Raw genomic sequence first — 22,818 nt, 5'->3', positions numbered from 1 at the left:
TATTCTGTTCTCTTGAAGGCTATCTTACCATGGCAAAACCGAGCAAAGACCTTGTGTAGATGTGTCATTTTTCTGTGTTGTGAGTCTCACTGCTCACAGCTACAATAAGGTCTGCAGTTCTACTTTCACATCACAGCATGGTGTACTTCTATGTATACCCCTGACTTTATTCAAGCCAGCTAAAGAAACTTGCTCGTGAGTTGAAAGCAAGTAAATCTAAAAAATGGGATGTGAATAATTTGTCATATCCAGATCTTGCTTTACTCCTATGGATTATTCCTACCAAGTGTCATAACAGCAGAATGGGGCTCAGAGCTGCAAGAAAAGTGAACCCTTCCTAGACATTACACGACAACAACAGGATTACTTCTTAGTCCAAATAACTATGAGACAAACTAGTGTCAAAATAGCCTCAATTTCATGACAGCTGGCTTAGGCATTAAGAAGGTCTTCTGCAGGAGTCCAATGCCTATCCCCAAAGTTCCTATTCATACCAGCTAGTCAGCACACACTATGACCCTGAAACAACACTGAGAGTAAGCACTGACCTTCTGAGAGTATGCTGGTGATAAAGGTGCCCCGTAAGGAGGTTACATTGGTAAAGTCCGTCTCTCCTCCTGTTGTGGAGTAAAAGTGCCTCTCTAGGGACTTGGAGTATATGATGCCTTGATCATCAGAGGTGTAAATTGTGCCATGTCCAGTATCTACAAGAAAAAAAGACAATGCAGAATAGGACTGTCTCCCATTAAAATGGAAATACATAGTCCCAGCAGTCTGGCTGCAGGTGATCCATGTCTAGTCCTAAAAGTAACAGCCATTAAAATAAGCTAGCTGAAGTATGAAACAAACATTTTCTAGGCACACATATGTAAGCACATAAAATGTGTCCAACTTAAGTAGTGTGGAAAGGGAAAAACAGGATGCCACATGTAAGTATAAGACAACTGGCACTAGAGTAGCTTCCATAAATGACAATTTGGATACCAGCAATGTTTTAATTTACAAACTGGTTTGATTTGCAACTTTAACCATAGAAGTAAAAATACTTAAATCAATGAAGATGTTGTCAAATTGACATCTGTTTAAATATACCACAGCTACACCACCACCACCCCTCTCTCACCTCCAGGTTCATCTACATGCATGAACACCATGTCATCATTAGCTGCCAAGATAGAGTAAAACTGTTCTTGGCCAACTGAAGGAAGCTGGGCCATGTTCCAGGTTTCACCTTGATCCAGTGACACATGGATTCGCCTTGTATTACCCTAGAGAAGACAGTAACATTTACCTACTGTTTCCATGCTGATGACACCGGTATTTTTGTAGGATGTTATATAGTAAAAGAAATAACAAGAACCACATCAAGAAATCCTACTAAAACAGTGATTGTGCTAAGCAGAATAAATAAATATTCCTCAATAATCCTTATTCTCAGTATTAAGACATAGGGATGGAAATGGTGCAGAAATGTCATCTTTACAACAAAATTTTTAACAATGTTTTCTCTAACAACTTGGTGATTGAGCAAAAAGTGATTAATTTTTGTTCTTTGGTTAAGGAAGTTTATAACTCAAAAATTGCTTTATTTACTTCAGCTTACAGTTAATATACATCATTACGTTCTTAAGCACACAGTTCATTGGCAAGATAAATTTGGACTTTCCCAACAAAAATAAATTGAACTTATTCTCAGGCATGCCTTCTTTAAGTAAGCTGAACTTTAAGTGAGTTAACATGGGCCAACATGACCCCACCACAAGGAATTCCTTCACTGTTTGTTGCAGCAAAGAGTACAATAAGCTAAGCATGTGTTAGGCCTACAGAAATCAGAAAAGGGAAGAGTAAGCTTCCTACCTTTTCCGTCATCACAGATGCAAAGAGGAAGCGCCCACCAAGGCCAAAGGAATAGATCTTTGTTCCTATAGTCTTAAATGACTTTCCAAAATCTTTGGTCCTCTTCAGTTCAAGTAACCCAAGATCAGCTTCTTGAGAAAGAAAAGCATGAATTAATATTGCTCCAATTAGGGAAAAGTACAAAGCTGGGAAGAGTACTGAATTTTAAGCAACACTGTTATATGTCTATTTGTGCTGTTAACTGGCCTGTATCATGCTCACTTCAAACCACCTCCACACTCATAAGGATTCGTAGCCTTGTCCTCCTTTCAGTCACAGCTCAGGAGCAACAGCTGTTTACTGTCACTGCACCAACCACTGCCAGCCAACTTCGATTTTTCATCTAACAGAGTTCCATTTTGAATTCCAGTCTTTCTAAAACTCTCACTCTCATGCATCAGGTGGCAGCAAGCATTCAGGTCTGCTATTTAGACCATAGCCTCAGTGGTGAAATATTACAACAAAAGAAAACTTCATCTCTGTTCTGCAGTCCAAATCCATTTCTTACCCTACTTTTTTTTTAAAAAATCTATTTTGCTTCAACTCTTTATATATTTGGCATCATATGTCTTCATATGTCTTTCTGCTCACTTTGGCAGTAAGAGGGAATCATTTTCTGATTGCAGAAAGCGTCTTGGATTGTTGGGCTGTATTAGATTATTCCACTTCAACTTCCTAAGAAGCAGCTATAGCTGTATTACCAGCACACGCAGACCTGTGCCTTGTTTCTCTCCACTGTGATCCTCTCCCTTATGAAGTTTATTCTTGGAAAATTCTAAATGAATAAGGCTTCTCATTGTTCTTGTCCTTCAGCCTAACAAAACGGGTAATGGGATTCCTACCATTATGATACTTCAGTGGATGGATCACCAGAAGAAACTGACATATACTGCAAGAAAGGGCATATTGAAACAGCTGGAATGTTATTGTATCATATATTCAAATCAATACAGGTTGGCCATTATGCATCATCAAGAGCATTTCTGTTAAAAATATTCTATACTGTCAGTCCATCACTGGTTTACTGAGTTCACTACTTGAGAAGCTTTTAAGGCTTTTGTTGGATATATACTCTAAAGGAAAGGCTACATGAAAACCATTGTACTCACACTTGCAGAGAAGCTTCGAAGATGTAGCGCAATTATTCATTGTAACTGAAAATACTTACTACAAGAGCCGTTCAAGTAGGTGGTGAAGAAGATGGTTGTGCTTGGGCCCCTAAAAACAGTCAAGAGAAAAAAAATGGCATACAAAGCTATAGACAGGAAAGTTGGCTAATTAAACAGTTGGCAATGAATAAGAGATAAACTACAGGACAGATTCTGTACAGATTGCAAATACTACCTTAGATTTGATCATCAAAAGTAAGGCTCTCTCTCACTCACACACACACGGCAAAAATCTATTGAGCTTATAAAGCCTAACTAGATGAGGAGAAGGAAAGCAAACAGCTTCCAAATTTTGGAATACAGTTTTTAGTCTGAAGGAACAATCGTATATCCACGAACAAGGATTTGCCTTGCTGTTTTTCTCCACCAACATCCAGCACGAAGCGAGGGACCTACACCTTCTCCCCCAAGTGAGATGACGCATGGGAGGGGAGGAGTTGCTGACAATCACAAATAATGGGTGGCTAGCAAAAATTTGTGCATCTCTATAAAGTAGCATCAGAAGAAACCTTAGACTACATAGGATGCATGTGCAAGAAGACTCAGTGGCCCAATCCATAGCAAACCATTGTCTATGGATCATAAAGAAGAACCTTTATAAGTTCTCACATTTCCTCCCTGCTCCCTTTGCACAGCAGATCAGACACCGAAGACTTCCTGATTCCCAGAAACTGCAGTATGCTGGGAGACTCAAGTTACATGAAACAACAAACTATGCTTTGGTCTCTTGTCTACAAGCCAGACTTTGGGTTGGAAACTCGGTCTATAAGTGTTGCCACTTGGTGGTGGAGGCAGTGGGAAATGGCACATTTTTAAAGAAACCCTGAAACAGCTCTTCCTTTGCTCAGCAGACATGTCAGTTCACTTTACTAACTGCTATTGCCCATCTTCCTGGGGAAACCAAGCCAGGAAAGCCCTCCAGGTTCAGCATAAAGGATAGCCCTGCGGGTTGCCATCATTCCCAACAGCCTAGCATGGAGTAGCTAGACCTGGTGAACGATTCCAGAGGGGGAAGTGATGTTAAGACTACTGGGGCAAAACCAAAAAGGTGTATTTAGGAGCATCCTACAGATTGATGAATTTATTGTAGCATAAGCTTCCATGGGCTAATGTCCATTTCATCAGATGCTTGGAGTGAAACGTGTCAGTAGACACCACACACACATGCAACAACTGTAAGAAGTGATGGTAAAAGGGGCTACAGAAACACAAGAGGTACAATCTGACATTTCTATACAAAACTCAAAAGATAAAAATCTGAAAAGTTTAAACTCTTGAGTTCAAGGTTAGATTATATAATTACAAAGCTTCCATAAAAACCAAGAGGGCTGGTGAAATCGTATGCTGCAACGTTGCCACAAGACTCTTCCTTGTTTTTGGTGAAGGGGGATGCAGACAAAGAAGGGAGGGGTGGCAGGGCTTGCTCCCGGCTTCCCTGAACGTCTAGCCCCAGCGCCACAGATGCCACTTATCCACCCACTTCTTTGCCTCCAAGGATGACAGGGGAGGGAGGAGGGGCAAGCAGCAACCAACAATTCTCAGCTGGCCTGATTTAGGGCTAGAGAGAAGTCATCTTCTAACTCTCCCGGAGAACATGTTTGTTTTACATCTGCTTACCATTTTGCAAGGCAAACGTTTTTATGGATTTCTTTCCACTTAGCACCAAAGTTCTTGGATATCCACAGATTGCCCTGAAATAGTTCAATAGGATTACTTCTTATTACTAACATATGACAGTCACAAACACTAGAAATCTGCCATATAACTACCATACTATTTAAATGCTTGTTTCAGCTGCAATGTACAGCTTCTCTCAATCTGCCTAGTAAAAAAACTGTGTGTTGTCAATGCAATAAAATTAATAAATGAGCTACTGTATTCATCTCAAAGAAGAAACAATGATTACTACCACAAGGGGTCACTGAAGAATACTTTTCTCCTTCAGCGGCTTCTAGAAGCTCATATGTAGAGCTTAATTATAATTGCATTAATGAATAAATGAACAGTTCAGCCGTCCCAGCCTTACCTCAGTGCTGAGTGACAATAAGAAATCAGAATTCTGAGGATGATAAATGATTTGAGTCAAAGGATGAAAAGGGATATCTGTACGTATAAAGTTTTTAGCAAAATCGTCTGATCTGAAGATTTTTCCGCCATGGTATAGTCCAGATGCGTCCCCCGTCAGTATCACCTAGACAAAAAGACAAAGATGAAGTCCCCTTTCAACCTGGACCCTAAGAACTCAACCACTGTGCCAGTTAACCACAAGCTAGGGCTGAACAAAGTTGATACAATCTAAACACAGGCAGAGATATTACCAGAAACTATTACTGTACATTTCAAACCATGCAGTTATGAAGAGGGTTAACAACTCTCATTAAAACTAAATAAAAAACGTAAGAGGTCACAGGACCGAAAATCTCCATTAATCTAAAGCACCGTCTCCTTTGCGTTGGATCACTGTGCAAATGGACTGATTCACTATCATACGTAAGGAGCTTTTAATGAGATACAAGACATATATTTAATGATATATAAGATACTGTTTAAATTTGAATGGTAATTTTAATGAATTGTAAACTACTTTGTGGATTGCCAAAAGGCAAGATATAAATATTTTAATATAATAATAAGAAAGAATCCCTGGCATCAGACATGCAGTGGTGGGGTGGACCTTCAGAGCCCAACGAGTACCTTGATGGCCCAGGATGAAATGCAGTCTAAGCAGTATTTCTATTTTTGCAGCGAACTAATGACAATGAGATACAATGCAGAGGTAGCTCTACAAAATGACACAATATGTCTCACTACAGGCAATATTGACAAGTCCTGTGCAACCTAACTTGCATCAGATATAATGGAGTGCAATGTAGAAAGGGCTCTAAGAATTAAAAGTTGCTGTCTGAAAGGTTTGTGTTCTTTCTGTCATGAATACTGATCTGCTCTAACAAGTAATTGTAAAGTTCAGGGTCACTGCCAGCACACCCTAACACTAGTACAATGAATTTAAACTACATTTGCCAGATAATAGCTCAGGGGTGGCCAAACTTGCTTAATGTAAGAGCCACATAGAATAAACGTCAGATGTTTGAGAGCCGCAAGACAGGACGCATTGAAGTGACTTCAGAGGAAGAGGTGGATTTGGGGGGGAGTGTCTTGAAAGTGACATCACAGGAAGGGGTGGAGTTTTGCTGCAGTATGCTGGAAGTGATATCGGAAGGGGTGGAGCTTGGAAGGAGCCATCACCTGACCTTTGACTTGGAAGTGATGTCACATCCTTGCTAGGCTTCACCCCCAAAGTCCCCAGGTATTTTCTGAGTCAGACCTAGCAACCCCAACATTTTTATTGAAAATATGAAAGACGTGGAAAGAAAGAAGGAAGGAAGGAAAAAAGGAAAAGGGAGGGAAAGACATGGAAAGAAAGAAAAAGAAAGAAAGAAAAAGAAGGAGAGGGAGGGAAAGACATGGAAAGAAAGAAGGAAAGGGAGGGAAGGGAGGGAAATAAAATAAAATAAAATGTATGGCCACGGCGATGCTCAGAGACCTCCAGGAGCCACACAATATACCTAGAAGAGCCTCATGCGGCTCCCAAGCCACATTTTGGCCACCCCTGTAATAGCTCCAATTTACAAGTGGGGAAACTGAAGCCTCAAGCAGGATGTTTTGTCTCTATGCTCTTCAGCAAAAAGTAGAAATGTTACAGTAGGAGCCCCCAAGATACTGGACTTCAACCCCTACAGGATCCTCAGGTGCATCACAGTGCCCGATCTACTTAATGGTGAGCTTCTCTGCTTGTGTTTCCTGTCCCTAGCTCTCTTGGTCTGCTGCCCAGTCCTGGCCTCTAGGTCATCGTTCTAGCTCCTTGTCTTTCTTTCATGTGGTTCTGATGTCACATAGTTTCCTTGCACAAGCTTGCAGCTCAGCAGGTCCCCGATCCTGAAAGTTGAAAACCACTGATGTTGGATATGTTGCGCCATGTGTTAGAAAGCCTGTCAAGCAGCCATCATTTGGAGAACAGGAAACAAAGCTTGCTCCATTGAGATCCTGGGCACCTAACAACTCAAGCAAGTCTCAGGTCTGCTCTTATTATGAAGCTAGAGACGAACCCCACTTTTAATACAAAGGACGGGACTAACTGCTCCCCAAATAATATTAGCATATCTTACCTTCCCTGAATTCTCTGGTCCAATTGCCATTCCAAATTCAGTTCTGATAAATGTATTGTTAATGAGATCTGTGATGTCCTTGAAAGTTTTTCCGTAGTCTTCACTAAGATGTAAGAAAAAGAAATGCAGAAATTTCAACACAGCAAGGCTGATAAGAAAGGTGATTTTCACAGTGTTTGCATGCCTTATAAAGGAGCTCAGAATAGCAGAAAAACAATAGGACTGAATAAGTTTATGACCAACACATGGATGGCATCACTCCATATGATGGCTACAAATATGCAAGGAGCCCATTGTGAGCAGCAGCTAACCAGCAGCTAACTAGCTGATCCATTGGGATCTTAAAATTTATTTGCCTCCCCATACACCCTGCGCTTCAAGCAACACACATGCGTCTCTGTGGTTCTAGACTCCGACTAAGTGGTCAGTCTTCCAACTTGGAAAATTTTGAGTTACAGACTCTGTGCAAGGCGAATATATTTCTAGGCCTCTTCTAGCTGGAGAACAAAACTTTTATGCTGGGTTTATTCCACAGAAGTAGGTCCTCGTCTCCCTAACTTGGAAATTCCACTATTACAAACCTGTTGAAACTTACTCTTAATATATAAATGGTTCGTATTGGGTGACCACTTGAAAGCCAATCCCTGCTCCCAAATTTGGAATCCTGAGGGAGTGAGCTAACTCCCTCCTACCATTCATCAGCACAGGCAGCTGAAGAGTGTTTGAAATGCTCAGCTGCCCCTTGCCTTTCCCTTGTCAGTGGCAAGGAGAGCATACAGGACTGCACACCCACCCTCAACAGGAAACAACTTCTTGTCAGAGGGAAGGAGAGTTTGCCTGACAGGTTTAATACCTCTGGTGCAGCGGATTTCTTCAGTAATTCTGCAGGAGTAAAGCAGGAAAGACTATCAAAGGTAACAAAGGAAGGAGTGATCCAAGCTACTGTTTCTTGCTTCTATCTGGCAAGGGAGTGTTCCCAACAAGGGCAATTGTGTGGTTGTGGCCAGGGTTCCCTCCTCAGAGGGTGACTGAGGAAAGATGAGAGGATGGTATATGCAGGGGCCAGCCAAAAGGGAGTTACCTCCTTCAGGATTCCCAAATGGCAGAAAGGAGATGGTTTACATACGGTCCCTCAAGATACTGGCTCTCAGAAATCGTAAAATTCTTGGTTAATTGGACCACAGTCAATATGTTCATACTTCAGGGAAGACTGCGTGCTATACCTGTTTCTCAAGAGTAAGCCACAGATATGGGTGATCCCACAAGCAGGATGCTTCTGGTACAGATCTGGCCAATCAGGATTTGAGTTATTGTTAAAAACCAGTAGGACCAGGTGCAACTCTATGGGTTAACACACAGCATTGCCCTTGCAGTATGTTGGACGCTTCAAGAGATTCAAGCACAGAGACAAGTTACACCCTGGGTGTTGGGGAAATCAGCCCTGCCTTCTGCCCACACAGTCATCTTAGTGCTCGTTGCTGGCTTTGTAGGATGATCTGTCACCAGCTGAGAAACCCTGCCTCTAACTGCCACACCTAGGATCTGGGAATAAGTGCAAATTCAAACACAGTACACTCATCATCCTTTGACTTCAAAAGGAAGATTGTTACAGCATGTTCTTCAATTCACAGAATCCTCACCTTCGGTAGAGTTTAGACTGCCCAAAACTCATAATCACTAGAGGCACCTGAAATGTGGTCAACACAAGAATTACCTGGGGAGAAAAAAAGGGCAGACAGTTAGCTCCAACACAGAACAACAGCTGGTATGCAGACTAAGGCCTAGATTGTCTAAGACCAAATTAGTGTTCCACCCCTCTATAGCTGGTTATACACAGCATCACCGAACCAACATAAGCATTCTACTATTGTTTGGAATGCTAGATTAGCCTCATGCACAATTCAAATAATATACACAGCATAATATACTTTCTTCCAAGGATAAAAAAAAACTTCCAAAAATGAGCTGCACCAAGATACAGTCATTTCCAAAACTGAGTTGTGTTAGAACATGCATAAAACCAATTGAATATACCAAAATTCATGGAAAGTAATTGTATTCCAACTTCACAATTTTCTTCATTGCGTTTAACAACCTTCTGAAAAATCAGTTTCTTGATATCATCATTGAATGCTTTGACATCCTGTTCTAGAGTGTTAGTTTTGGTTCCCCCCCCCCCCCCCAAGAAAGAATAAAATACTTAATCCCTGTTACAGATAACCGGCTTGAACCAGGTTTTTCAGTTAACAGCTAATCTGTCTGGAGGCTAGAGAACTCTGCAGAAGAATATCGAACAAAATATTGGAACACAAAATTCTACTACAATCCTTTTGTATTGTTACAACAGGCAAAACAGCCGTCCCTGGTTGTCGGGTGGCTGCACGCATCTCTTCTGCTTCTCATGACTTGGCACATATCTGCTTAAGAAGAATAAGAGGATTACTTATTTGCTTTACAGTGCATCCTTTCCATGTACCTCGTTTACTCGGGACTTCTGATTTTGCTGTTCTTTTGGTTTCTGCTCTGCTTGTTGTAAATTGTTTTATTGTTTTATTGAATGCCAATAAAAGGTTGCTGATCTGATCACTCTGGATTTTTTACAGTGACTGTTGATTGTATGGATGGAACTGTACCTTTACATTGTTGTTCTAGAGCGGCTTACCATTTGTGAATGTATGCTTTAAACATGTCTTAACTACACTTCCCTAAATAAGTTTGATATTGTAAGTTTGATATTATGTTCTTCACTGTATTTAATAAATATTTTGACTGACAGCTTGGTTTATTGTTTGAGTTATAGACTGATTTGATTTTTTTCCTTCACGTATGGTTTGTTCAGTTTGCATTGGTTTTTGTTTGCGTGGGGGAGGAGCCTCTGTACATATTACACCCATTTAACTATGGCACAAACTCACACCTGTTCAAAAATGAAAGTATATTGTACTCAGCAACTAAACAGAAGTGCACTATCTCCAGATGTCAGAAACTTGGGGCATATTCAAACAAGCACAAATCAACAGTTGTATCCAAACCACTACAAACAGAACTCTGAACACAGACTCCTCTCCCCACTACAGCACACCGTACTCCCAAAAATCCAGTCCTGGAGTTCAGAGGACTCCCACAGGGTGCAATTTGGGGTCTGCAATGGGGTTCTTTAGAATTTGTTTGTAGGCAAGAAACAAGCTGGCATTTGTTAAAAAGCACCAAATAGGGTCTTACAACAAATGTCAATTTGTTCCAAACCAGGAAATCTTTAGTCTCAGTTCTGCACACAAGGGCAGAATAGAGCAGATGAGTCAAAGAACAAACCAGAATAATTCTTGTCATGAAAAATAAGGTTGCACTTACCTGTAACTGTTGTTCATTGAGCCTCTTCTGTACAGGCACACATGGGACTGCACATGTGCAGGCTAGCCACGGTAAAGAGGTTTCTAGTTTTAAGACCCTGTAGAAAGGGCCCCTCCCTTCCTGGTGCTTGTGTGGTATGCTTCCTGCCAAAATGCCATGCACATAAAGGGGAGATGTCCGCCCATTTCTTCTGTGAGCAGAACTCACAGCAGGGAAAAAAGAGAGGGAATGCGTGCCTGCACTGAAGAGACTTGATAACAACAGTTAGAGGTAAGTGCAACCCTGTTTTCATCATCAGCTCTTCCTGTGCAGTCCAACATGGGAGAATAACAAGCTACCCACCATTAGAGGTGGGCGCTCTGTCAATTGAACAAAGAATGCAGGACCACTGTCCCGACAGCCAACTCTTGTCTGGAATTCATATTATCCACTGAGTAGTGCCTCATGAAGGTATCTGTGGATGACCAGGCTACTGCTTGGCTGCTGACAAAGCCTGAGCCCTAGTGGAATGCACCTTAACTACCACACGTCACGTCACATCTGCCTGCTTATATGCCACTTTGGTGGTCAATACTATCCACCTGGAGAGTGTTTGAGTAGACCCTAAGTGTCCCTTTTGGGGGCCTGAGTACTAGACAAAAAGTCCTTTGGATTTATGAAAGTCCTTTGTTCTGTCCAAATAAAACAATAAGGTTCTACAAAAATCCAGCTTATGCAGAGTCCTTTCAGGTTCAGAGGCTGGTGTTGGAAAAATATTGGTGATATAATTGACTGAAATAAGTGGAATCTGGATCCAATTTTGGGTAGAAATTCTATACTCATATGAAGTACTACTTTCTCCAGAAAAGACTGGGTGAACAGGGGAGTCTACTCTCAGGAGGATCACTTCCTGGAGGAAGTGATCGCCACTAGGAAGCCCACCTTCAGTGATAGTACCGCTAAAGGGCATAAGGCCATAGGTTCAAAAGGTGGCATCATCAGTCATGCTAGCACTAAGAACAAGCTCCACTGAGGTACTGGTATACACCTCGGGGGGGGGGGGGGGAAGCATGCAGCAACTCTTTAAGGAATTGCTTCACTATATAGTGAGAAAAAACAGTTTTGTTCTCCACAGATTCATGGAATGCCGAGATGGCTACTAGATGAACCCTAATAGAGGAAACTGCCTGGCTTTTTTTCCAAGGGACAAAAGGTAATCAAGAATCATCAATAGTAGACATAAGGAGGACAATCCTCCATTATCTCTTACCCATGAGGGAAATTTTTCCCATTTATAACCACAGGAAGTGCAGGTCAAGCCCTTGTGTGCATCTAACATTACTTCATGCACCTCAACAGAAAAAGGAGTTCATGGATTAATTAACCATGTTATGAGTTTCAGTTCTGTCACACTGTGGTGAAAAATCAGATCCCTGCAGAGGAGATCTGACTCAGGATGAATGTAACACACACACCCCACCCCGGCCATCTTTAGCAGTGTTGGAAACCACTCCTGGCGGGGCCAAAATGGTGTGATCAGTACAGAGTGAGTTCCAGACTGACAAATTCTGTCTAGTACCTTGGTGATGAAAGGAATGGGAGGGAAGGCATAAAACAGTCCACCCATCCCACTGGATATGAAAGACATCTTCAGGAGAGCTGGGGCAGTTTCCTGTCAGGGAATAAAATGTTTTGGCCTTGGTATTTGCTGAGCTGGCAAAAGGGTTCACACCTCAGGGAATCCCCATTGCTGAAAAACTGGTAGGATGTATTTCTCTGTAAGAGCCCACTGATGATGTGGTAAGAGATTTCTGCTGAGGGGGTCTGCTCTACAGACACATGGTGCCTGCTAGGTGGGCAGCCTGGAGGGATACATTGTTGTGGATGGCCCAATTGTTTCTTTTAATAATGGAGAGTGGTAGTATTGTCTGTGAGAACTTGAACCTTCCTGTTGCGCATGGTATCTGCAAAAGAAGCAAGGTTGTGACGAATGGCTCTCAATTCCAGCATATTTATATGTAATCAGGTCTCATGCAAAGTGTAGGCTATGGTATATTTTAGGAATGAGCTTAAGTCTGATTAAGGAGTGAATGAAGAGAGTTTATTCGGGAACTAAAATTTTGATAGAAAGCAGAGAAAGACAATAGATACTAACTACCTTACTTAACCCCCTTATCCCACACCGGATCAAAGTGCAAAGGGGGTGAATTGCCATTCGTGGCTGTCATACGGCTAAGTGTGTTGGGTTGGGGAAAGCAATGGTGAACTACCCTGTAAAAACTTCACTGCAAGACTCTGTGGATCTCTCTCGACGCGCTATAGGACAGAAAGGCCTGGAGGGGGACTATCTACGGAGTAGCCAAGGGTCGGACGCGACTGTGTGGCTTGGATAGGATCGGACCTTACTTAACTGGAAGAGAGGGACTTCTGGGAAGAAGCAGGAAGTAGCCTAAGAATACCAATCTGGAGACATGCAAGGAGGACAGAGGAGAGGCAGAAAGAAGGGCCTTGTGTTGCTATCTGTCAGATTTGCTGCCCCCTGCAGGTATTCTGTGTCTTCTGCCTTCTCTGTACACAAGACATTACATTTCCAACACAAAGACCATATGCCCTGTGCTGAAATGTTCCCACAGTCTTCCCCCCAACCTTGAAGGGAGCCATCGGTTGTGATGGAGATTTCAGGCAATGGTGTCCCAAAGAGGCTACTCTGAGCTAGATTGTCTCTACTATCCCACCAGACCAATACTTTGATGACACTTCTTGGTATGGAAAACTTAAGGTTCTGCATACAAACTGGGTTGTATCTTCTGACAAACCAAAGCGGCAGTGGTCTCATATGGAGACATGTTAGAAGGACTACTGTGGCTACAGAGGCCATTAACCCTAGAAGTTTTTGTATCTTGACCATCAGTCGGTAGCATCTTCTGGAAAGCTGGCATACCCTGGAGCATAAGGGCTTAATCCTTTCCTCCAGGAGGAAAGCAATATCCACCAGGGAGTCTACTTTGGCCCCAGTAATGGAACCGAATAGGCACCAAATTAGACTTTTCCCAGTTGATCAAGAGTCCTAGTCTGGAGACTTGTGTCAATGGTAAGTTTTAAGTGTGCCAGAAGTTGGGAATAGTCCTGGGCTACTAACAGCCCCTCATCCAGATAAGGGTAAATGGCATACCCCTGGGCTCTTAAAATAAGGTATTACCACAGCAATACACGTGATTTAAACCCTTAGAGCTAATGCTAGGCTGAAGGGTAGAGCCATGTCCTGGCAACAGGCCTCATCACATTTAAAGTGTAGAATTTTTCTAAATTCCAGGTGAATAGAGATACGAAAGTAAGTGTCCTTTAAATCTAAAACAGCAAACCAAAAAGGAAAAACTGTCAATTCTGGACCTCTTTTCTTGAGTCAAGCCTGTGGACCTGAACCAGATGTGCCGTTGCATTACGATAGCTGAACCCATTCACCTGGTGGTACAGTCTGCCACATGCTTTCCCTGCTGCTTAGCAAGGTGAAAGGCTTCACCTTGAAGGACCTTGGCCAAGGTCCTGCAGTCCTTCAGAAGATGCTGAATGTAAGTAGTGAAACACATCCATAAGGTTGTAAGAGCCCATTAATGCTTGGGAGGAGCAATGCAAAAATTGAGGGCAGCTGACAAGTAAACTTTTCTCCCCAAGGTGTTGCGACCTCCTTTGTAGGCTGGCGCTGAGAGCTGTGCCAGTATTTGGCCTGCACCTTCTTGGGCACCAGTGAGGTCAGAGGTGGATGTATAAACAGGAAGCTGCAATCCTCCTGCTTCAGTTTATAGAAGTGGTCAAGCTTTTTTGAAATAGCAGGGATGGATGTTGGCTTCTCCCACACCCCCTAGCTATGTCAAGCAAATAATCTACTGGAGGGAAAGTCACAGTGACTGGGATGTCCAAATACAGAGCCTGTAAGACCTTGCTCTTAGGCCTGGGGGTTGAGGACAAAATTTCGAGCTCTAGCGCTATAGCCATCCTGGTCATTTGCTCTGTAAAAGGGCAGTAATCATCTGTAGGGGAAGTAGATGTTGGTTCCTCCGATGGAACAGAGGCTAAGTCAGTCAGATCCAAGTGGGAGGCTACGTCATCCTTAGATTCCAAGAAGACAGCTAGGACAGGTTGGTTCCAAGAAGTTGGAACCGAAGTCGGGCCCCCAACGTAGGACCTGGGGCCAGAACTGAAGGCACAACTGTTGTTGCTGGTGCTAGGAAAGCGTTAGACATTGATTGTAGACATCCCATAAAATCCTGCCACAAAACCATTTGGCCGGAAAACAGGATCATAAAGGGGAGCCACTGAACTGGGGCGGTCACAGCTTGTTGGGTTCAGCCAAGCTGTAGGCATAGGCATTGGCTGGTGGCAACTGAGTAGCCAAAGAGTTCCAAAGAGGAGAAGCCACAGCAGCCAAACTTCCCAGAACCAGGGGGTGGGGAGTCAGATTCGGGGAAGCATCCTCCTATAAGAAGAGACTCTCTTTGCCTAAATGCAGTGAGGGTGTCCAAGGCAAAGGTGGAGTGGTAGAGAGCTGTACAGCTTCCTCTCTCCTGCTAGGAGGAAGTGTATCTGAACTCAGATCTGAGGTGGAGTGATATCTCTTCTTGTGGTGGACAGAGAACGATATGGACGGTTAGGAATTGATGGAACCAGGGATCCATTCTGAGGCTGATCCAATGCTGGTGTTGTCAGAATCAGCAAGCAGCCCTTAGAGCCGCCCGGTGTAGCACTTGGAACCGAGGGGCAGGTGACCTCCGATCTTGATTGTGGCTCCCATGCAGTGAATGATTTTGCTGCTAGGCAGTGCTCCCAGAGTGCTCCCAGAGCACTGCCTTGAGTCTGGAAGCTCTACTGCTTCTGATCTTAGGAGTAAAGCATTGGCACCCGACCACATTATTGGTCTCTCCCAGACAAAATAAGCACTAATAGTGCTTGTCAGTGTGAGGCATTTTTGCCTCACACTGGGACCACTGCTTAAAGAGCATTTTCTGAGATATCTCTCTTGCCTTTCCATATGAACTGAAGGAGAAAAAAGGAAAGACGGAGCAGGATTGCTGGCAGAAGGAACCTCTCCTGATGGCCATGAAAAAGGAACTGAATAAACAAGCCGGCGTCTTCCATCTAGGCACACAGCGTTTTGGTGGGAAATGTAGCACGCAGGTGCTGGAAGGGGAGGTGCCCTTCTACAGGGTCTTAAAGCTAGAAACCTCTTCACTACGGACTGCACAGGAAAAGACAATGAGCATGAGTTTGTTCATGATGTCTGAATGCAGCCAGTATCTGTAGTTAGCAACTTATACTGCAATTTAAAAACACTTTTCTGGGAGTGGGATTCTAAGTAGAGATTCTAAGTAGACCATCTTAAGATTGCTCTCTTGGTGTGTTAAAAGGGAAGGCTTATGAACTATAAGTAACTATAAGCGGATGGGAATGATGGTGGTAAATGCTAGATCAGAGCCAGGATGCGCTACAACAGAAGACATACACTAACTAGTATAAAAGAATATGAACCTTGTTTTTCTTTGAACACTGTACCCTAAATCCCAAGATTATATACACTGCAAGATGCTCCCTGAGAATCTGAAATGAAATGAATTATTCTGACAAGAGTTTTGTTGCTGATAACAGTTTTTCTGGTTTCGGCAACTGTGTGAACACCTAATTTGCCTATTGATAAATTGGGGGACTAGGTAATTAGATTTGTAATCAGCTGATAACCTCCAATCTCCTTGGGACTAAGATCAGGCAGAGGTGCATTTGTAGTTGTACTGATTTGTAGGGACCAGACAGCTACCAAACCCCTTTGAAGTAACAATGCTTGCAAGCATGCCATAATGAATTACAGTTTTAGGTTGGTAGGCTTCTTGGTTTGCAGTAGGTGAGCAAGGTTCAAGTCCAAGAGCACCGTAAAAACCAGCCTTAAAAATGAAAGGGGCTCCAACCCAAATCTCAATCTTATCTCCATGATGAATTGGGCCTCTGCGGCACATGTGAGTAAGCTTTTAAAGTCTGGCAACACCTTTTCTGCTGGCTCCATTGAACCCTGGTGCAGTTCAGAGGATCACAGAGATAACAGCAGGAACAAATGCCTCCCTTTCATAGTTTCACATCGCAGGTTCAAAAGACGAATAACATTTGCAGGCCAGTAAAATAATAGCATTCAACTATAACAATAACAGCAGGGTGTTGCTGCGTATGACAAGTGATGCTGCTGGGTATGACAGGTGAGCACCTAATATCCTGCCCCCCAAAATTCAACCTCTGCCAGGTTTTCCTGGGTATTTCTTATGAAAGCCTGGACCAATTTATTAGCTCTAACATCAGTTGATTTAACCCATTCAGCATGGCCTTTTGAAAAATGTTTTCATTGAATCAGGCAGTACAGCATCCCCTGCTTCCATTTAAAGCCCAGGATTTGTTCGACCTCTTGGTGTGGTTGCCCCTCGGTCATGATAGGAGGTGAGGCTGCTGGTTCCGAGTGCCATTTTTCTGGGCCAGGGTCCTTCTTGAGAAGGCTAAAGTGGAAAACAGGGTCACGTCTTAGATTTTTGGGTAATTCAAGTCAAGTCAAGTTAGCCTTTATTGGCATATAAGGTAATTCAAGTTCAACTATCACATCATTAATCCAACGAGTCACTTTGAAGGGTCCCAGGTATTTCCAACCCAGTTTTTTTCTCAGCTGTGCCCCCTTTACATTCTTGGTTGACACAGACTGAATCCCCTGGTTTCAATTCCCAAGAGGGGGGGAGCACTTTTTATCAGCTTGTTCCTTGTAATCCTGGTTATTACAAGCCCCTGCTCAACCCCTGTACTTTCATAAGCTCCTGCCAGAAGTTGGCAAAAAATTGGCTCCCACGGTCAGAAATTATTTTATTGGGGAAGGAATGTAAACGCATCACATTCTGCATGAAGAGGCTAGCTAGTTTTCTCGCTGTGGGGAGCTTGGAGCAGGGTATGAAGTGGGCTTGCTTTGAGAACAAGTCCACCCCTACCAGAAACACAGTTTTCCCTTTACTAGGGGGAAAATCAGTGATGAAATCCATGGAGATTGTAGACTAGGGTCGAAGAGGGGTTTCTAGTGGTTGTAGCAGTCCCAGGGGTTTCCCTCCCTGCTTCTTCCCCATCAGGTACACTTGACAAATAGTCACATATTGGGAGATGTCTTTCCTCATTCCCAGCCACCAGAATTGTCTTTGAGCTAAATGTAAGGTCTTTACAAACCCAAAATGTCCAGCTAGTTTGTCATCATGACACTTTTTCAACACCTCCCTGCACCTCCCCCCCCAATCCCCACCGAGGTCAACTCAGTTTCATAAAGCCAAGGGGTTCCCTTCACGGGGGTCCTGTCTATTTGCTCAAACCTGATAGGCTCTGTCTGCTTTACCAGGTCAAGTCCCAGTCCTGTAACTAAGGCAGGAGTGATCAAATCTCGGCTGCACCCAGAATCAATCAAGGCTCGAACCTTGATATGGGTCCCTTGTCGTGGGTGCACTAAAGTGATAAGGAGAAAAAATAAAGTTCCTTTCGGCCTCACCTGAGGTGGCACCGACTCCTCTCAAACCTGCTGGCTGGTGCCCTTTACAGCAGGTCTCCGCTGTTTCCTGCCAGCAGTGCCTCTTCTCCCTCACTGCTGGATGATGTGCTCCCGGATCCTCCCGGGTCCTCCGCTCACTCCTGCTGCCACCACCTCCTCGCTAGCTTGTGATGCTGCTCCTCCCAGCTTACGGTGGCTGGGCAAATCTCGCTTGGGACCTGTCTCTCTCGCAGGGAGGGTCTTCTTTGCGCTGGGACATTCCACAGTGAAGTGGCCAGGGCCCTCACACTTTAGGCACAGTCCTTGCTTCATTCTCTTCTCTTTTTCAGCTGGCTTGGTCAGCCCTTTCGGATGGGGCTTGTCTCCCCTTTTGTACTCTGCAGGTCCTCGCTGTCTGTCCGCTTGATGTTGGAGATGGAGTAGTTTTACAACCTGCTCAATCTCACATGCCAGTCGTATCCACCCTAGCAGGGTGCACGGGTCATCTTGGACCATGGCCTTGGCCACCAAGTCTGGGTTCAAGCCGGCACAGAAGAACTAAATCTTCACCAACTCAGTCCAGTCTTGCACTTTGGTTGCATACGCTTGGAACTCTGCCACAAACTCTCGCACCGGGTGAGTTCCCTGCCTCATGCACTTCAGCTTGGTTCATGCTCTCTCCTCCTCGAGGGGGTCCTTGTACTACTCTCTGAATGTGTGCATGAAGGCTCTCACGCTCCAGAGTTCTGGGGCTCTGACCACAAAGAGGGTTACATACCATTTTGCTGCTGCTGCCCCCAGCTGGAACCCAGGTAATTCACCCAGTTAGCTTCATCTGGAAAAGTGGGGCCCCACTCCCTCAAAAACTCTGCTGCCTGCACTAGGAAGTTCCTCAGAGTCTCCCTCAAAACAGGCTAGTAGCTTGCGTAGTCCCAGTGGTAGTTGTGGTGGAGGCCCCAAGACCAGTCCTGGCGGAGATCCGTCAGGTCAAAAGAGTTGGGCCAGCTGCTGCTCCCAACAGCTCCCTCCGCTCTGGTTCCTCGTACTCTTCTTCCTCCTCCGTCTCAAGGAGTCTTTTCCCCAGGAACAGACCCTGTCTGTACCGGCAGTTCCATCGATGATCTCGCCTTTCAATCTCACTCCTGACTGACGCCACACAAGAGGTCCATCCCAGCAGAGTGTCTTCCAGCCATTCTCTGTAGCCGGCGTCTCATCAGAGAAAACTGACACAGGGCCATGCTCCAGATTGAGCCAACGTACACGCGTAGGGCCCACACTCGTTTGTGCGGTCTTCAAGGTTTTTCTCTGTTTTCTCTGTAGCACCAGTATCCTTGTTCCCTTCAGCTGCCATGGCACAGGTGTAAGGATTCTACAGTTGCTCAGGTCCAAGGTGAATGGGGATTCCTGGCAATCTGTAAGGATCTACCAAGCAATTCTCAAAAAGACTCCACTGTAAGCAGTAAAAGCGTTTTGTTGAAAAGCTGCCAGTATCAGGATCTTACTCCATCTTTGCCAGGAATGACATTCACTTGCAAGCATCAAACATATATAGGATTCTAGAGAGTAGGTAAATTCTAAGATCTTCCCCCCTCCCAGTCTAACAGCTAAGCTCAGAGGGAAAACATCTAAGCAGGAAAAAAGCAGAGCAGATGTATGGGATTTTCAGGGTCGTGGCATCTGGGCAGGTGCCTCTCTTCCCAGACTTAGGAGAGAGGCCCTGGTGCAGTTCAGAGGTTCATAGAGATAACAGCAGGAACAAATACCTTCTCTTGCATAATCAAAAAGAGTCCAGTAGCACCTTTAAGACTAACCAATTTTATTGTAGCATAAGCTTTCGAGAATCAAGTTCTCTTCGTCAGATGCCTGATACAGAGACTGGCATCTGACGAAGAGAACTTGATTCTCGAAAGCTTATGCTACAATAAAATTGGTTAGTCTTAAAGGTGCTACTGGACTCTTTTTGATTTTGCTACCACAGACTAACACGGCTAACTCCTCTGCATCTTCTCTTGCATAGTTTCACATTGCAAGTTTGAAAGACAAAATACATTTGCAGTAAAAGAATAGCATTCAACTATAACCAAAACAGCAGTGTTGCTGGGTATGACAAGTGGTGCTGTTGGGTATGACAGGTGAGTACTTGACAGTTGCCAACTGGCCTCTGCCAGGGTTTACTGACACCATCACTTCAAATGAAGGGACAGCAACATGAGCTCATACCTTCCCTGCTAGCTTCATTCTGGGTTAGTTTGAATGGGGGTAGGGGAAAAGAGAAAAGATAGGCGCAATCATCTGTGGTTGCTAGGCATGCTGTATTGCTTTCTTTTAATCCAGAAGCGATAGAGAACAAAAAGACCTCCTTTGGAAAGCAGGATAAATCATTTTAATAAGCAAAACTTGCAGGGCTACACATAAACCTCCAATGTGATTCCATCCATTTCTTTTTCTCCCTCCCATCCAAGATTAACATTTCCTCACCCTACCAAGCTGGTATAAATCTGGCAGGAAAGTTACACTAACAGTCAATATAATATTATCCAGTCTGCACAAGAGTGACAGATATCTTTCTGTGTCTATTGAATGGAAGGAAGGGCAAAGATTACTTTTTACACAAGTACAGGGATCTTGAGGTTTGATACTTTATTGAAGGAAAGAAATGCATCTAGTACTGCTATTCTTAAACAATGCCCAAGGCTACTTCACATATCACTTTTTGAAGGCAGTAGTGATGTGTTACACCTGCATCTGCATTACACATATTCTAAAGTAGTCTTTGTGGATTTGCTCCTTTCTTCTCGAGATGCATGTGCCCAATACACCAACACTGACATTTCATTTATGCATATTATCTCAGCTAGTTTACTTATTAGGATTGGATATCAATACCACAATCTTGATGTCCTCTCCTCGGAAAGGGACAATGCCTATTTAATAATTTTCAAGCAACTTTGCATGGCTCAGTGTTGTTCCCACTCAAAAGGCTTCACTTGCTCCTCACTCTCACTGAGATTTTGTTCCAGGAGAACAAGCAGCTTCCCTGCGCAGGATACAAATTAGGGGCGGTGCTTTTTCCTCTGCTTCAGCAAGGCCTCAGCACTGAAGCAATTTTAACCTTAAGCACTGATGGGCAACCAGAAGTTTCTTACCAAATCCAGAGTGAGTCATCCAATAGGCAACTCCTACACAGTTTCTCATCAGCCTCTTTGGCCATGCGTAGGATAGTAATATTGAAAAGACAAACTTGAACGGCTTGCAACACTGACATATAATAACTTCTATCTGATGTCTGATTTAATCTTTGGTGGATCCTGCACATGTTACATATGAACATACCCAAGTCAGAAGAGCTTGCAAAAGCTCCAGTCCTCAGGACCCACCAGACAGGATTAATACTGTCTTCCAGTGTGGGAAGAGTAAAGTGAAGTCATCAACTGAAAACACTCATGCAAAGACTGGAATTCCTGTTTCACACATTATACTTCCAAACCTTTAGAATACATATATAAACATCAGTTCTGCCACTAATAATTACTTACCCCTGTGCGATCTCCAATCCAGGACAGGGACACTGAGCCACTAAGATAATCAAAGACACACTGTAAAGATAAATACAAATATTATTCAGTCTTTCTGGTCTAACTTTGTGAATTTGTTTGGACATGAATATGTATCATCTTCCAATTTTGTCACCATTTCCTTCTGTTTCTCCCCCTCCCATACGCCACGTTCCCTTTTTGCTTTCTCGACCAACCTAAACTTGTAATCTTACCCTTCCCTCTTCCCATCTTTTCTCTCCAGATGTCACACTGGTAGCTCAAAAAAGGAAGTCAAATAAAGCATCAGATAATAAAGATAATCCATCCCTTTTCTTCTACATGTGCTAGCAAGCAAACGCTCTCTTCCTTCACTTTAAATGGTGGCAATAATTTCTGGGCACCAACTAACAAGCCGTCATGATCACATTGCCTCTCAAGCACTCTACTCAAGTAAAACAATCATAGCTACCAAGTCCAACATAGAACTCACAAGTGTATCTGTACTGCATAGTCTGGGTTAGGGGTGTGCAATCCAGGTCTGGGAACCAGAGGGAAAATCCAGATTTACGCCAGTCTGGAAACCCGGATCAAGAAGCCTGGATAAATCCAGGTTAATCTGGGAAACACAGCCTTAACTTCTTGGCTGGCTGGTTCCCAGGCTTCTTCTGCATTTTTTCTAAGAGAGGAGGGGGAATAGGGAGGAGGAAGTGAGGCAGAGGCAGGAAGTAGTGTTCCCCCACTGGCCCTGGGTTCTGCCTGGCTTCAGTGAGTGACATTGGTTCTGTTGGATTAAGTTGCAACAGTGTGCCTTGCTTCAGTTTGGCTTGGATGGAGTTCACTGGTGTGACATGATTTTCTGGTTTCATGCTGGTCCTCTTGCTTCACTTTGGTTCTGGGGAGGATTCCATTCCCTTGCTTCAGTCTGGTTCTGTTGGGCTTTCTCTGGGTTGAGAGAACTTTACCTGGATTCCAGGGATCCTGGAAAATCAGATTTGGGTTACTGGGATTTGTTTTTTGGTGTATGCCCCTACTCTGGGTTAGATTTCATTCCTCATGTAGAAGTTGGTTGAACATAAGACAGAAGAAAAGCATGTAAAAAGCTTTTCTAAATCAGTGAATAAATTTGCCTCTTAATACTTATTATTACTCATGTTTATTCAGCCTTTTAGGATATTATTGAAACACTCCCTAAATTC

The 22,818-nt window shown here is 43.6% G+C and overlaps 1 protein-coding gene across 2 annotated transcripts in view; it reads right to left on the bottom strand.

Moving 5' to 3' along the window:
- The window catches only part of SORT1 (sortilin 1), a 73,906-nt gene that overhangs the window by 22,509 nt on the left and 28,579 nt on the right, over positions 1 to 22,818 (bottom strand). The window contains exons 2-10 of one of the 2 annotated variants that reach the window (XM_054979802.1): positions 21,623 to 21,682; positions 8,872 to 8,945; positions 7,232 to 7,334; positions 5,092 to 5,256; positions 4,683 to 4,756; positions 3,065 to 3,114; positions 1,858 to 1,988; positions 1,124 to 1,268; positions 549 to 704 (exon numbers count right to left, since the gene is read on the bottom strand). In XM_054979802.1, the coding sequence (XP_054835777.1) occupies positions 549 to 704; positions 1,124 to 1,268; positions 1,858 to 1,988; positions 3,065 to 3,114; positions 4,683 to 4,756; positions 5,092 to 5,256; positions 7,232 to 7,334; positions 8,872 to 8,945; positions 21,623 to 21,682 (958 nt within the window). The remainder of the gene's footprint in view (positions 1 to 548; positions 705 to 1,123; positions 1,269 to 1,857; positions 1,989 to 3,064; positions 3,115 to 4,682; positions 4,757 to 5,091; positions 5,257 to 7,231; positions 7,335 to 8,871; positions 8,946 to 21,622; positions 21,683 to 22,818) is intronic. The other variant, XM_054979803.1, reaches the window with a different exon arrangement.

The sequence above is a fragment of the Eublepharis macularius genome, chromosome 5 (genome assembly GCF_028583425.1).
Source record: "Eublepharis macularius isolate TG4126 chromosome 5, MPM_Emac_v1.0, whole genome shotgun sequence".
Lineage (NCBI taxonomy): Eukaryota > Metazoa > Chordata > Lepidosauria > Squamata > Eublepharidae > Eublepharis > Eublepharis macularius.
The sequence above is the reverse complement of the archived record's forward strand: the minus strand, read 5'-3'. Positions and strand labels throughout refer to the sequence as shown.